General features: G+C 38.9%; 1 protein-coding gene across 2 annotated transcripts in view; it reads right to left on the bottom strand.

Moving 5' to 3' along the window:
- The window catches only part of acox3 (acyl-CoA oxidase 3, pristanoyl), a 44,826-nt gene extending 28,310 nt beyond the window's left edge, over positions 1 to 16,516 (bottom strand). The window contains exons 1-10 of one of the 2 annotated variants that reach the window (XM_044185152.1): positions 15,983 to 16,516; positions 15,025 to 15,117; positions 8,987 to 9,162; positions 6,204 to 6,301; positions 5,910 to 6,045; positions 4,548 to 4,622; positions 3,793 to 3,882; positions 2,879 to 3,022; positions 2,414 to 2,502; positions 201 to 297 (exon numbers count right to left, since the gene is read on the bottom strand). In XM_044185152.1, the coding sequence (XP_044041087.1) occupies positions 201 to 297; positions 2,414 to 2,502; positions 2,879 to 3,022; positions 3,793 to 3,882; positions 4,548 to 4,622; positions 5,910 to 6,045; positions 6,204 to 6,301; positions 8,987 to 9,145 (888 nt within the window). In that variant the 5' untranslated portion in view covers positions 9,146 to 9,162; positions 15,025 to 15,117; positions 15,983 to 16,516. The remainder of the gene's footprint in view (positions 1 to 200; positions 298 to 2,413; positions 2,503 to 2,878; positions 3,023 to 3,792; positions 3,883 to 4,547; positions 4,623 to 5,909; positions 6,046 to 6,203; positions 6,302 to 8,986; positions 9,163 to 15,024; positions 15,118 to 15,982) is intronic. The other variant, XM_044185151.1, reaches the window with a different exon arrangement.

Raw genomic sequence — 16,516 nt, 5'->3', positions numbered from 1 at the left:
TCTGAGTCTAAACAGTAAAGTTGTGGGCCGTAAAACCAAAAACACTGAGCTGAAAAAGGCTAAAAAGCTCTGTAGAGCTGAGAGGAACTGCAGAGTTGGTGATAATTTGCTCATCACTACGAGAGACCTTTCACATTACACATAATCATTTTATCAGTTGTAAAAAAAAATCTTTGGCCACCAGTGGGAATCTTACTAACCTTGAATGGGGTAACGTAGCAGCCATCAGGAGTAACATCTCCAGTCTTATTCAGTAGATTCTCCTGAGGGATCCTCACATTATGAAACAAAGCAAACCTGATGGGAAAAAGACAGATCTTTCAAAATGATTTTTGGTTACACAGACACTGGCAACATGTGTATAAATAAACAAATACATTAAATTTATAGCGATGTGGTGTGTCTGTTTCATAATAGCACTCTGCTATTTCTAATACTGTATGTTTTTGACCCAAAGCACTGAAAACAGAACATCTTACATTTAACTAAACTTAAAGGTAGGGTATGCGATTCTAATCCAATAGACGCTTTTTTGTCAAATTCAGCAAATATCTCCTCAAGGTTCGCTAGCTGTCCGTTCTGTGTGCGCTGAAAAAAGATATGCTGTTGTTGTGATGTTTGCTATAGTAGTAATTATACCGTACATACTTATCATCAACTGGTAAATTCACTTTGTACTTTACACTATTTAATTTTATACTTACATCCACTTGGTACTTAATTTATCTTGCCTGTATTATAGGGTATTATATTTTGATTTGCTTAGTACTTCTATTCCTGTGTGCACTGACGTGACAGTGAGCTGCTGTAACAAAAGAGTTTCCCCTCGGGGATCAATAAAGTATTTCTGATTCTGATTCTGTAGCAGGAGAATTGTAAGGATCGCTGTCTGAAGCTGGTGTGCTTGCTCTGGGAAACCATCTGGTCCAGACTGGGACAATGCACATTGATCAACATCACTGTCAATGTGCCAGTGTTTTTTCAATTTTTCAATTTTCAACTGTTGTCCCTTGACCAGATGTTAAATTAGCCATTAAAACACCAATAAAACACACAACATGTAAAATTAAAACAAGACAAAGCACATGAAGCAGAACAGGAAAAAAGCTTAGATGAGTAAAGCAGCATCATGAAAAGTAGGACATGTACAATGCAAGCAATTAATACAAAACAAAGTTAAACAGAAAATCAGTGCAGGCAGTTAAACATCACAACATACAATCACATTACATTACAGAAGACAGAGTTAAAACCAGAAGGGACACAATCTGACAAACACAGACAAAAAGCCAAGCAAATGAGACAGACCAGGAAAGCGTGCAGTGATTAGGTAGGTATTAGGTATTGTTTTTTGAAGCAGAGAGTTGAGTCTACGATGACACCAAGGTATTTGAAACTGGAAACCTGGAGCCTTGTAGCTTCTCAACTGATACATAAATTGACTGTTGTTGAAAAACAACACTTGCTCGTTTTGTGAAAAGGTTTTTTTAACATGAATCTTCAAACCACTTGGTGACGACTTCCATTATTAGTTTAAGAGCAGCTTCTTCAGTTTTTTTCATGTATATACTGTATATTACTGTATCATCACATTTGGATGTCATCCTATTTGATAATGATATATTGGAGATAACTGCTTTGTTATCAAATCAGTTCTTGTGCAGTCTCAAATATCTCCTCCTCTGCTATAAACTATGAATGTAGCTCCATCTAGTGGCTTTACTGAAGCACTGAAGGACATATGTTGCTGCTTTACATGACCAGTGGATGATGTATTGTGTATGTAGGATGGTTAAAACCACAGCACATTGAATTCTAACATAGTTTGCAACAATCTTGGGCTATCCTAAACTAGAAATAAATATGGAATATGGATAATAGGTAACTTGCATGGAATTTAATAAAACTCATTTCATGGTAAGTTTGATCCTCCAAACAGTTAAACTGTTTCTTCTTTGTAGCCATCTAAAATTGCCAGCTGGGCTGTAACAGGGCCCAGGCATATGCGAGGCAGATTCCCTCGAGATCCCTCGTTGGTCCTTGGCTGGAATATGATCAACCCTTGATGGCATAATGAACGCAGTGCAGCCTCGTAAAACCCCTAAGCACCATGTGTGGAAACCACTTGCAACACTCTGCATCATTTTCTGAAACCAAGCTTTATTATAGGTCTTGGCAGCAAAATGCTTTCATAGCTTACTTCCACTGTGTCACGAGCATGTAACACTATTTCTGTATTGGCTGGTGTTTTCTGTATTAGTGGTAGATTTCTAAATGCAACATATGTGTTGACAAATTGGTGAAAATGTTTTGTGCCTTGGGCTTTCTCTGCCACTGTAAAAAGCCTTTAAACATCAGATCAATAATTATCTTTCGGTAGAAGAAAACAATGTCTCGCTCTGCTGTCACCTACCCATTATCCAGTCCGTTCTGGCCCAGCTTCTTGCCCATGTCTCCAACCAGCACGCCAGGCAGAGCCAGCAGGGTCTTTGGATCTCTCACCTGCAGCACAATGGTTACAGATTCACTGGCTGCGACACATGATGCTCAGTGTCATCTAACCTGTATAAAAACAACACTAAGTACACGATTAGTGACACAATGTGATCTTATTTATTTATTTATTTATTTATGTGAGCACACATACATTTTCTCCAGAAAATGCAACCTTTTAAGGTTTTGAATTTCTTTTTTGTACTAGTACAAAATGTATTTTTCATTGTCACATTGCACTCCAGAGATGTGAGAACAACATTCCAAGTAGAAAACTAGGGTAATACTGTATTTTCTGAGATGCAGCTGTGTGACGTAACACATAACAGCACCTGATAATGTAAACAGCTGTAACTTGGTAAGGTGTCGAAGGTCAAAGTCTTACCGGGACAACGAAGGAGTGCAGGCCGTGGCACACCTGGTCAGGTGTGTAGAGCTGCGCGAACACCACAGCGTGGGTTGCAGTCTTACCCAGGTTCCCCACCCAGAACTTGGCAGCCTCAAAGTCTGGAGAGTTGATCACAAACTCCTACAGAGTTGAAAGTGAACGTTTTTACTCAGCTTCTCAATTCATCAGACAAATGTTTTTTTTTTCATGTGAATTACAGGAAAATTTTACCTGACTAAAAATTATTCAGATAAAACTGGAAGAGAACCAAAAATTCTAAGAAGAGTGGTTCCCAACCTGGGGGTCAGTACTCCTCCATAGGGGATTTGGTAATCAGAAATGAATCTTTAACCCCCTAAAAGTTTTAAAATGAAACAACAATTTGAGAAGGTCTTTGGTTAAACAGGCCACCAACTTGTGATGAGGGGTTTCAATACGTAACTTTGTTTTAAGGAGTCACAAGCCAAAAAAGTTGGGAACCACCGGTCTGAAGATGGAATCCCCCTCCACGCTGCCAGGTATTTGCTTGTGGTGGAGAAATAGTAAATCCCTTTTGATTTTGATTTTTTTGTTTTTAGTCTTAAATATAATATAGATACTGAGTCTAAACATATCACAATCAGCCTTAAAATCCCACCATGTGTAATTTGTAGTGTATGTGTATTTATAGATATAAACTCAATGTTAAAAACCCCAAATTCCCAAAAAACAAGGAAATTACTTTGGTGTTCCCAGTGGTATTATGGCCCTGCTGGCAACCTGGCAAATTCAAAACTGTTACAAGCAACAAAGCAAAAACATGACATAAAGGACAATTACATCCTTAGATACTTTTATGTTGTCATGAGCCTAATATATTACAAACATATTTTGTGTGTATGATGTGAGTGCTGTGTGGTGTGTGTGCTGACCTGGGTGGAGGGGTCATATGTTGCTGTGGTCCTCATGGCTCTGGTGTTGCTGCCGTGGCTCAGCTCAGTCAGTGCAAAGCATCCAAACATCTACAAACAGATACGTGCAGTTCTGAGTTCATGGTGATGTCCTGCTGACTGTGTGAAAACTGGAGATTGTAGCATTCTTGGCGACTGCAGACTGCAGTAACAGCTCTGTGTAGATTAGTGCAAAATCTGTGGAGCAGTGATTTTAGCTGATTTGAACAAGTTACCAGGGCAGTATCTACTGCTGTGGAGACACTTTACAGTGTTGCTATTGTTCTTGGTGGCCCAGGTGAAAAGCAAAGGCTGCACAATCCATTCAGAAAGATGCAATACTGAAGAAAGCCCATGTTCTTGAGAGCAGAGCATTTCTTGCATTTTGGAACACTTGATTTGGCACAGGAAAGTGCCAATATCACACCTGAGTGAGGCTGATTATGGAAGCAAAAATTGTAATCACAAATGTTAAATGACAAACTGTGCATCCCTAAAAATTTTGAGTTTTGGAGAAAATAACTAAATATAGTGAAATAAGAATACAAAGAAGACTATCTGGCTCACGGTGAATATCATTTAGCACCTGCATCATATAAATCTATAGGGGCAGGATGGTTTGACATCATTGTAGACCCTCCCCACTCTGGATTGTCCTGTTAGACAGCCATGAATAAAGAACTGATACAACTGTAAGGGTGAGTTATTGGCAGTATAAAGCTGTGTTGAACACTTGCCGTCATGTCTTCAGTGTTTTCAACATATTTGTTATGTCTCCCAGATCCTGAGTTGGCAATAGTTGCTCCAAACATCTGAAACAGAAAAAGGAAAAAATGCTAGCGGCCATATGAGGCTGTAATGGTACACACCAACAAATAAAAGTGTGGGATGGATAAAAATGCAGAGACCCTTGACCTCTCACCTCAAACTATCTAAATGAACGTGGGTTCTATGGGTACTCACAAGTCTCCCCTTTACAAACATGCCCACTTAATGCTAATCGCATGCAGTTTTGAGCAAAAACCATGCAGTTTTTTGCATACAGTATAAATGTGTTATTTTCTCCTATTTTAAAAATGGTGCATTTGAATAATTCTGCATACTGGAGTCCCTAAACAGTATTGGAATTGAATAAATTGGGTAAGACTGGAAAGCTGAGACTCTTGTGGATTCAATGAGCCCAACTGTATTGATATGTGATGATGGTAGTCCCCATAGTAGCCATTTCATTGTAGTGAGACCATTTTTTGAAACTTGGACCTCACTGTATGAAATGACCTATTGTGACCATCATATACTTCCATCATAATGTTCTAAGTCCTTATACACTTTCAAACTTGAATAGGCACCTAACCAAAACACAATGTTTATTACATATTTATGACTAGAAAAACCTGAACTGCTGAACTACAACTAATCTTCAGGTTCCCAGCGTTCAGATGATGTATACCACTTCTATGTGGCATATATTGTTGACCTGCTATCTCCCCCTAAAGATCCCATGTTAAACCCCTAGAAAAAAAAATGGGTCTATGGTAGGGAGGGGTGGAGTGAAAGAGGTTAAGTGGTGCTTTAGGCTAAATGCTAACATCAGCATGTTTAGCAGGCAATTTTTAGCACTAACCATGAAGTACATCTGAGGCTGATTGGAATATCATTCATTTTACAAGTATTTGGTCATAAACCAAAGTATTGGACAAAGTGAAATTTTGACCTGATAATGGCGCTAGATAAAAAGTCAGAGGACCACTTAAGTTATTATATTGTCTGGGAACCATGAATGTCTGTACAAAATCTCATGGCAATAGCTGAGATATTTCATTGTGGACCAAAGTGGTGGACCGACCGACACTGCCATCTCTAGAGCCACCACACTAGCAAGGCTAAAAGTTACTTGTAGCTGTAATGGTGATATGGGTGAAAAGTAAAGTAAAGAAGAGTAGAGTGGAGAAAAGTAAAGCAAAGTAAAGTTCCTTTGTCCTACCATACACACACAGCGAACACAACATGTCCTTTAACTCCTCAAATTTTTAATACTCTCATTATGTTCAGTGTTTCATTTTGCACACCTCCTACCACAGCCACTGGTGAGCACTCACCCCTTTGTGGAGAAAATACTTGGCCGTAATGCTCCAGTCATACATGCCAAGAGAATCACTGAGGACCACAGTCTTCCAGGGGTTGGCTATCAACTCTTCTTTGGTCATGAAGTCGTAGCGGAAGAGCTGCTTCACCCTGTGGATTTTTATCTGAAGCTTTATTTTCTCTATGTATAGTATATAGATGAGGATATAATAACAGAGGACAATTACTAGTGGTAAAATAATTTAATTGTGCTGTATGGGTGAATTCACAGTGGATACAAAAAGTGAAACTTTCTGTTATGTTGATACCTGAGGAAGGTCAGCTCTCTCATTTTCTCGATAGGGATGTCTTCCCCGGGCTGACGGGCAAACAGAGGATCATTCTCCAGTGTCTTGAACACATGTTGCTGCAGCACAGAGAAGAAGAGAACATATCAGAATTTGTAGAGGAACATTAAGATGACATAGGGCGCCAAAAATGTTCTATTATTACTACAAGTTATGCAGAAAGTTACTTTTATTTTCTGTTAAAAGTTTCTTTAAATTAATAAGGTGATTGTAAGCACATTCCAAATTAGGCCATGGATTTATTTTAAAAATAATACCAATAATAATTCAGATATGAATTATTTGCATATGAAATATTGTATGGGAGTTGCAGTTTAAGTTGAAACACTTAAAGGATAGGCACAAACAGGTGGGATGTTTATTCAAATGAGGCAGCACAAAGCAAGTTGTTGGTATTGTTGTTGGTGAAAAATGGGTCTTAGACTTTGCGCTGAGAATAGACCGTCTCAGAACCACAACACAACATTAATTTGCTGCCACTTTGGTGATTTCATCAACAAGAGCAAATTAAATATTTGCATGTAAATAAACCATTCTAAATAAATCACTCTCCAGCCAGTAGATGTGTTTAAATCAGCATAAAAAATGTACATTTAATGTGGTTTAAGCAGTAACGTAGTCAAATCAGTCTGCATTAATTAAATTCAGGTAAATTTATTTTATATAGCGCCAATTCATAACAGAAGTTATCTCATTGCACTTTCCTATAGAGCAGGTCTAGACCGTACTCTTTATAATATTATTTACAGAGCCCAACAAATCCCACCATGAGCAAGCACTTGGCGACAGTGGCAAGGAAAAACTTCCTTTTAAGAGGCAGAAACCTCGGGCAGAAGTCAATGGTGGGCGGCCATCCACCGCTGCCGTGTTAGATTAGTGTCTTTCCATTTGTTGAGCTGTTGTCGTCATGCATCACTGTGAGTGGCTTAGCTGTTCCAGAGCTATGAGAACAGTGAATGTGACTGGCTGAGGGTGTATTTATTAATCATCACACCCTTTGATCTATATTCCACTTTACCCAGCCCTTTTGCACAACCAAAATACCAGGTTCGCATTAATCAATAAATGAATATGAGTGATTCTTACGGTATCTGTTGTCCATAGCTGCTTTATATTGTATGAAAAGTTTCTCCTTCAGTTCATTAAATCCCTGCAGCCTCTGATTTGAGAAGTGCTGCATCGGAGCTCTGTGCCATTACGCATGTGTACACTGTGATTACCTTCATTAAATCGTATGCAAATGACAACAGGCTGCTTTCAGAATAACCACTCACACCTCTACTTACATCAGACTGGGCCGTTATAACTCAGTATTCTGCTGTTTATGCTGTAGCCATTGGATTACAGCAACTCATCAATCCTGTGTGTCACTGCATCCTTTCCAACTGTCTTTTTAACAAAAGTGGCATTTCATGCTTTATTTTAGAAATGCATTATGATGCAAACACTGTTGTGTCACATATTACAATATGATGTGACCATTTATGACGTGAGATAGAGTAGAATTACAACTGAAAAAGCGTTGGATTTATGCAATCATATAAACGGCATCATCAACATTTTTCATTTAATTCTATGATTACTGTACTAATGAATTGTTTAGAAAAAAACATTTGGCTATGGCTGCAGATTTGTGGTGCTGTGTGTTCATGTCATGCCGCTCTGTGCCATCCACAAACAACATGATTTCCTGAAGAAGCATCTTTCCATTTGTTGAGCTGTTGTCTTCATGCGTCACTGTGAGTGGCTCAGCTGTTTCATAGAACAGAGAACAGTAAATGTGAGTGGCTGAGGGTGTATTTATTTAATCATCACACCCTTCGATCTATATTCCACTTTACCAAGCCCTTTTGCACAACCAAAATGGCAGGTGCGCTTGGAGACGCCCACACAATCTGTTCGCCCAAGACCAAAACAGCTACTAAATTGACCTTGTGGTGATATTGTCTTCTCAACAGCAATTGTCAGTGAGTACTGTGTGACATGTTCCTTTATTACTATGAACACACAATGAAGTTTATTTTGGCTCAATCCCACATATACCATTCTACTTCTGCCCCAAATACTCTCCAATATAGCACCAAATGTGGATTAATCCGCTGCTGAAAATAGTCCCCATCAATTGCACTATTTCCTCCTGCTTGAGCAGCATTTGCTAAAAAACTACAGTGGCCAGCTGTTTTAGGAAATTACTGAGCCTTTTTAAAAATGAAACTATGTATTTGTGATCTGTTTTTGGTTCCTACTGAAGATAACCAATGGGCTCTGGGCTGAGAGCAACAGACAGGGTAAGGAAGTCATTAGCTAGGTGAGAGCACTTGTTACATACCAGGCCTGACAAGCAAAGTTTTGCCAATCTGAGGATTAGAGGGCCACCTGAGGGCAAATTGTAAAGGAATCCCCCCTCATTCAGCTGTTTATTACTCTTTTACTTTTACTTAACTTTTGTCAAATTGATTTACAAAATCAATTATTTATTTATGTATTACATTATGTATTTTTTGTTACCTATACATCCTTTTGTAGTTTGATTACAAAAGTAGTAGCTTCTTTGTTCTAATTGAATAGTAAAGCCCATATGCACATTGTTTCCCTGTCTTTTTTTATACCACCGCTAGGAGTCTACATAGTGGGGCTTTAATGAACTGTGTCAAAACCAGTGGCATTTGTGTATAACTATTCACATTATTAAACATTTGCAGATTTAGTCCTAACTACACAGAGCATTTGATGCTGACAGCTACCTTGAATGCAAGCATTTCTTCTCCCTCTATAAAGTGGAGCATGTCCTTCCAGTTAAAAGAGGCTTTTTTCCTGTAGATATCCAGCGGGCCACTGGGAAGGTCAGCCACTTCATGGTCCATCTTCTTGTGTTCAGACTGACGGGGTTCATGCAGGGACATAAGGCACTTTGCTCTCTCTGGGAAGAAACAAGGGAGGAAATTGGATGATTAGATTAGAGCAGAAGTGGATTAATGGGGTATGAAAGAAAAAAGAGAAGGTTCTGCTATACACATTTGTATTTGTTTTTATGGACTTTTCTCAAATTTTAGCTTTTTTGTGAAATATTGGATAATGTGACTTCTTCTGGCCTCGAACTGTTATCTAAATGAAACCATTTGAGAAGTTTAAAGGGGAAATGTCTCTTTGGTGGAACTGCTAAAAACTCATAGACATCTGAAACATAACAAGGAGCTCCACCAGACACTGCTTTTTAATAAGGGGTCACAAGCCAAAAAGTTTGAGAGCTACTGGTTTAATCTTTAGCAATGCATTGTATTTTATAAACTTATTGTGATGGAAATTCTTTGTGAGCTAGTCGACTCTGAGGATGAAGAAGGTTTCAGGAAACTCAGGGTGTGTGCAGTGCCGGTACAAACTGCGATCGATCTGATAGATAGGATTCAAACCAGCTTAGTGCAGTTCCTTTAATGCCAATTCAATGTTCTAGTTTCTGTAATCTGTGACTGAAATGTGTTCATGTATTGATAAAAGTATTGAAAGTTGTCATTAAATCCTTGGTCAGATTCTTAACTTGTTTATTCTAGAAATAATTTGAATGCAAAAGCAGCTTAATTATTTATGAAAGTAAAGATTCTCCCTCATATAGCATATTGGTTGACTAGTTGACTCAAACATGCAAAACCACCCATAAAACTAATGAGATAGTATACAAACAGGCCTAGGCTGCCTCTGTGTTTTGGTGCGTGTTGTTTTGTTTGTAAATTCAGTTTTCAAATTATACCCAAAGCACTTTCACCAGAGAAGAGCTCAGGAACACCAGGGGAGCAACTCCAGTGAACGGATTTCTGTCTTTAGTGGAATTATTGGACATTCTGGTAAAAGGTGCTCTCACCTTTGCTCATGCAGTGAACGCCAAAGGAGAGAGAAACATGTCAAAGCGCTTGTGCGTCTCCGCCAGGGCGGACTTCACACACGTTACCAGAAATATTTCTCTCCAACATGCGCTCGCTGTGGAATAAACTAGATGAACTTTTTTCATCTTCCGTTTTATGCTTCACAGAGACGGCTCTGGCTGTGTGGATCGATATCGGACTCTGGTGGAGGTATCTGTTTTTACATCAACAGCGGCTGGTGTAACAATGTGACAGTGATTCAACAGCACTGTTCTCCTGATCTGGAATCTTTATTCATAAAATGCAAACCCTTCTACTCCCCCCGTGAGTTTGTTTCATTCATTCTGGTCGGTGTTTACATTCCACCGCAGGCCAACGTGCAGGATGCACAGCGCATGCTCGCTGACCAGATGTGTGAAGAGGACAAACCCTGACTCCTTAGTTATTGTCCTTGGTGAATTTAACAAAGGAAATCTCAGCCAAGAACTCCCCGAGTGGGTTGGTGACATGACATGGCATTTTCATGGTCACACAAGATAAGAATGAATATAATTAATATTGTTATCATTTAAAATTCAGTAAATGGTTAAACATTTTTTATCTTACCTGTTACCTGTTATAAAACTGCTTTGTGATTTTTTTTTAATATTTGGCCAAATCTCAAAATTGACCTATGGTGTGAGTGTCTCAAGCACGGTTCAATAAATTACAACTTTTATAAATTAAAAAAAAGCATAAAAATGTTAATAAATACCTCAGGCATAATTTTACAAGTGTCTATTAAATAAGTAAAGTAAGTTAAGTAAATCATTTATATCATTTATTTCATCCATATATTTCTAAAAGCGTAGGAACGTCATACATGTTATCACTGAAAACCATGTCCTCGGGTGTAACACCATATCCTGATTTTAAATCAGGCAATTCCACATACAACTTTAATTTGTTGAAGGACCCCATTCAAGGTCATGCTAGTGAAGCCCCCTGTGAAGCCCATGACATGTGCACATAGTAAGTTTTTGTCTCAGAATTGTTCAAATATTTACTTTTTTCAAGCCACTATAAAAGTGTTAAAGGTCCAGTGTATAACATTTAGGAGGAGCTATTGGCAGAAATGGAATATAATATTCATAAGTATGTTTTCATTAGTGTATAATCACCTGAAAATAAGAATCGTTGTTTTTTCATTAGCTTAGAATAAGCCGTTTATAACTACATAGGTTGTCCCCGTCCACGGAAGAGCACCAGGTTGTACCGCCATTTTTCTACAGTAGCCCAGAACAGAAAAACCAATCACTGGCTCTAGAGCGGGCCGTTCGTGGCCACCACAGTTTCTCCTACACACTTGGAAAGGGAGGGTGAGATGAGCAGTATTAAAATGGCTGCAAACTGCAATTTCAACGCTAGATGCCACTAAATCCTACATACTAAGTAGTATGTAGACATTAGACATTTAAGTTTTGTTGTCCTTTGGTGCGACACCCCTATATATTTTTATTAAAGAGTGTATGTTAAACTAAATAATCATGGAACATTATGCAAATGTGTCTTGCTAACTGCTAATGACAGGTTAGCTAGGAATAGCAAGGTTAGACCTGTCGCGACAATTACGTTATCGACTTATTGTACTATATATGGACATGACCTCAATCATTTTTGCTGACCTCGATATTGCCCATTGTGTTTACATGCGTGTTTGTTTACATAAGAATGTCACCAACATTTTAGCCAACATGATGCCATAATAAACAGCAGCGTTTTCCCTACCATTATTAAACTTGGGGTGCAGTGCTGAAATGTTTTCTCACAGCGCCTAAGCCGAATTAACAGAAAAAACTATGCTTAGACACGTTGACAAAATTGGTGACCCTGACATGATTTGCTGAGGAAGAAAAGGAGAAAATTCGACGCCGTCCACTGCTGAGGTTTTTTCCGGCGGGACCGGCTCTGTGTTTCTGGACTCCTCGACACTCACTGTGATCCCTTAAAGAAAAGGTAAGGTAAGAAACCTGTTGTTAACAACCAAATTCAGTTTAACTCAAACAGAGCCTTAGTGATTGGGTCAGTTACGCGGGTGAAGTCCATACAAACTGACTGGCTGTTTTTAAAAAAAAAAACAAAACAAAAAAAAAACTTTGTCCTTCACCCTCGGCGGGTGGTCTCATCCTTCGAGCTCGGGTCCCCAGAGGCCTGGGAGCTTATATATATATATATATATATATATATATATATATATATATATATACACACACACACTTTTTTTTTTTTTTTTTTTTTTTTTTTTGTTTTGTTTTTAATTTAAAGGTGCACTTGACAAAAGTGAAAATATTTTTTAGAAACAAAAGGAAGAGACATGACTGGGAGTGAAGTACTCTGTCTATAAAACAAACTAATTTTCTAATGTATTTACCTCTTGCCAGAATGGACATTTCTGTAAAGTTTACCTAAGGGAAGACTATTATAAAACTGTATTTTAGACCCGTCAAAGCTTTACCTCCTCTGTGAAAAATGTTTCTGAATAATCATTTTGTGAGCTATTATGAAAATTAAGTGGGGGAGGTCTCCCAGATTCTTATGGAGCCCCTGTAATGTACGGGAGAGGAATAGGTAAAATATTTTCAAAATAATTTCATTTTGTATCATCTCAAAAAAAAGGTTTCGCCATTGTAAAACCTCATCTTAAATCAGCCGCCAGAAACCTTGCATCAGACGTCATAGGCCATGCGGTTAGTAACCCCCCCCCCAAAAAAGTCTCCCCCGCTGTGCATCTAAGTCATTCAGCAGCCTTGTTGAAAGGTAACGCCCTCTACCCCTTATTACGTATTAATGTGAAAGCATACTCCATTCCAGAGAATTCAAGAATATGTACTCAAAATAATTTAAGACCGGAGATGCAATTTCGAGTCCCATTACCACATACAGTCACGTTTATCGTATACGCTTGTTACCGCAGTATTTTGGAAACGCTTGTTACCGCAGTATTTTGGAAATGAATTCTAAGCGTCAAGTGTCGAATTTGTTGAAGCGCTTATTTATTAGTCATGGTTGAAAGTGGTATTTTCAGTTTAGACCGCACTTTCAAAAACACATACCAACCTATGAGCTTGTGAATCTGTTTAGTTTTATGGGAGGATGTTAAACGTTTCATTAAATCCAGCATGTGAGATCCTTTGAAGGGGGCATCTCCGTAGAGAACCTTTTCGTCTTTCCTCGTCTCTGCCTCCTCTCTCGTCTCCTCTTTCGCTTCCTTCGGAAGAGTGTGGGAGAAAAACTTGGGGTGACATAAAGATTAGCCCTGTGAATATGTTGTTTTGGGTTATGGTTCACTAGAGGTTCCTAACATAAGATAGGAGAGCTTCTGAGAGGGTGGGACAGAGACAAAGCAGGGGTTTGAGACACTGGCAGGGATAGTCTGTGTCTCAGTACTTGTCATCTTGGGGACTGATGAGAGTTGGTCTGTCAGGTGTTGGACTTGCCTGGTGAAGCTCCTTTCTCTATTCTCAGCAAGCTCCTTCACTTTGGCTAACTGAGCACGGAGCACACTGTTCTCCTGTTTGAGTGCCTCTAGTCTTCCTCTGAGGTCAGATGCTAAGGCCTGGTTGTCTCTCTTTAGCTTCTGGAGCTCCTCTTTAAGCTGCTATAGAGTGTTGTCTGCGTGGTTTGGCTTGGGTCAGTTCTTTGAATTCAGCTCCAGCAGAGCCATACTCTCCTTCAATTGGTTGGTGGCACTGGCAAGTGTGGGAAGAGCAGAGATGGACAAGGTGGTGGGTTTCCCTGTAGACTGAATCAGTGAAGATTATGAGTTTGTTCTATTTCCTTCCTTCTTTTTGTTGGGCGTAGTCAGTGAAGAGGACCTCTGGGTTGTTGTGTCTTCTCCTTGTGTTTCTCCCTAGCTGTTCCATTTTTACATTTAGCAAGGTACTGAATCTCCTTGCTTTCTAGCCTGAGAGCTGTGCTGTCTTCTGATCGGTTTCCATGACAACCAAGGGGATCGGGATCTCTCTCTCACACACACACACACACACACACACACACACACACAACCCAACCGGCCCACCCTGAGTCTGGTTCTGCCCAAGGTTTCTACCTCTTAAAGGAAGTTTTTCCTTGCCACTGTCACCAAGTGCTTGCTTATAGTGGGATTTGTTGGGTCTCTGTAATTAATATTATAAAGAGTACGGTCTAGACCTGCTCTATAGGAAAAGTGCAATGAGATAACTTCTGTTATGAATTGGCACTATATAAATGAAACTGAATTGAAACTGAATTGGTAATTTTATTAAATTTTGTTTGACAATATGGGATTATTGCACTACCAAAACACAATATCGATATTTTATAAGAAATTTTCCAATGAACTGGCAAAGTACTGGCTGTTATTCTTGCCAATAGAATTAAGAAAACCTTAGCCTCTATAATTGATGAGTCACAATCTGGCTTCATGTCAAACAGGCATATTGAAAAATATTAGATTGGTTCTAGATTTATTATCCAGAATTTGTTAATGAAAATAGCTTTATTGTGTTTTTAGATTTCGCTTTGGAGACGATTTCTGTAAATCTATCTAAACTCTTTACTCAAATGGTAATTCTTTAGTCAAACTTTAACATGGTACCGCTCCACGTTTTCAGTTAGCCTGCCCAGCCTCTCCTTATTTATTTTTACTTGCAGCCAACTCCTCTCCACATTAAGTCTTGAAAGTAATATTCCAGGAATTTCTCTTGCTGCCAGAGAGATAAGTCAAGTGGCTGATGACGCTACACTTTTTATTGCAGTACCTCTTTTCACCCTGTGTCTTGAACGCTCCATTTTAACTACTGATTGAGGAATCTCACTTCTATTTGATCTTTGTTGGGAGTTCCACATGCTCAGTACCTAGGTGAGGACTACTAGCCAATCAGAAGCAGAGTAGGGCGGGTCCTTACAAGCACAGTCGTGTGATCCAAAACAAAGCCGCTTCAGCCGGTAACTATGGCTTCAGTTCAGCCGTACAACCCGAACCAGCTTCACACCCTAGACTGGAGCAAGAGTGGTAAGTTATTATTTGTAACTAATTTATCTTTCATAGGTAACGTTTTAACTGTGCACTGTCTCTACATCCCAGTAACAAATTTATGCCCACTGACTGCCTGGAGGGTGTCTTAATGTTATTTTAATTTCATATTCAGGTGTATTTGTGGAAACTGCTCAATTCGTGCATTATGACACGTGTAACATAGTGATGTAGATACGTTACAGAAGTAAAGGCTGGACTACAATCGAGCTGTTTTCAAGCAGTTCAGTTTTCTGTGGGAGAGGGTAACTCCCTCTGGGGTGGACTTTGGACTTTGCAAACCTACTACATGTGCAAAACAGATATATAACATCATTAAAGGAAAGGGAAAAAGCCAAAAAGCATAATATGACCACTTTAAATATAAATAAATGTGAACTACTGCCCATTACACAGTGTATTTATGACATCCCTGTGAAGTCCCAGGTAACATAAGTAGGTATTGTGAAGAAGAAGAATTACATGTTTTACAACAAATAAATAAAAGTATATTCTTCTGCCATATGTAAATGCTTTGCCAATTATAGTTCCATGAACTTTATAAAAAGGTCCAAATATTTCTAGTTTGCAACCATATGTCGCAATACTATCAATACAGAGCAGAGTTCAAGTCTTAATCCGTGTCTGGAACCTCTGTGTATCTGTGGTTTACTTAAAATTAGCTACAAACTGCACAGCAGTCTGTTACACTGGATGGTCAGATGAAGTTAATTACACAAGCTGAGTTGAATGCGAATGTAACGTTAGGTAGTCAAATCACTACCAGGACAGAAGAACTTAACTTTACATCTCTGTAAACAGTTGACACTGCGTAATTGTGTAGGTCTTACCTTATAGCTCTATGTCAACTTTCCCTGTTGATATCGCTGTCTCTCGTCTTCGACAGTTGTCAAAATGACCTTCGTACATATGGATTTACGTAAACTTGTCTGTCAGAGGGAGTTACCTCCAGTAGCTTTTATTCTGCCAGCAGCAACAAAAATAAGCCTTCCTGTCCGTACCCTTCAGAATAATAGCGCCCTCGCTATACCATGCTCCACATGGTACATGCTCAATTGAATGGAAAAATACCCACTGATTAGACTCTACATTAACAAATTATGTATGTTATAGTATTTTTATGATATTAATTAATCTGTGCTGCCATTTGGTAGGAATGGAGATTAAATTATAAATAACCTTGCCGTACTTTACCATTTAAACTATTTAAAAATGTGTTTGCAATTTTTTTTAAGCTCTGAGGTGAAAACGCTTACGCCCAGCGCGTTATTGTTTTCGCCTGGGGCAAGTTCAATCTAAAAACGTTGTGCACCATTTTACTATGGTTTCCGGGGCTCTTCTCATTTCTCAATGTTATGATTCCG

The sequence above is a fragment of the Siniperca chuatsi genome, linkage group LG22 (genome assembly GCF_020085105.1).
Source record: "Siniperca chuatsi isolate FFG_IHB_CAS linkage group LG22, ASM2008510v1, whole genome shotgun sequence".
NCBI lineage: Eukaryota > Metazoa > Chordata > Actinopteri > Centrarchiformes > Sinipercidae > Siniperca > Siniperca chuatsi.
The sequence above is the reverse complement of the archived record's forward strand: the minus strand, read 5'-3'. Positions and strand labels throughout refer to the sequence as shown.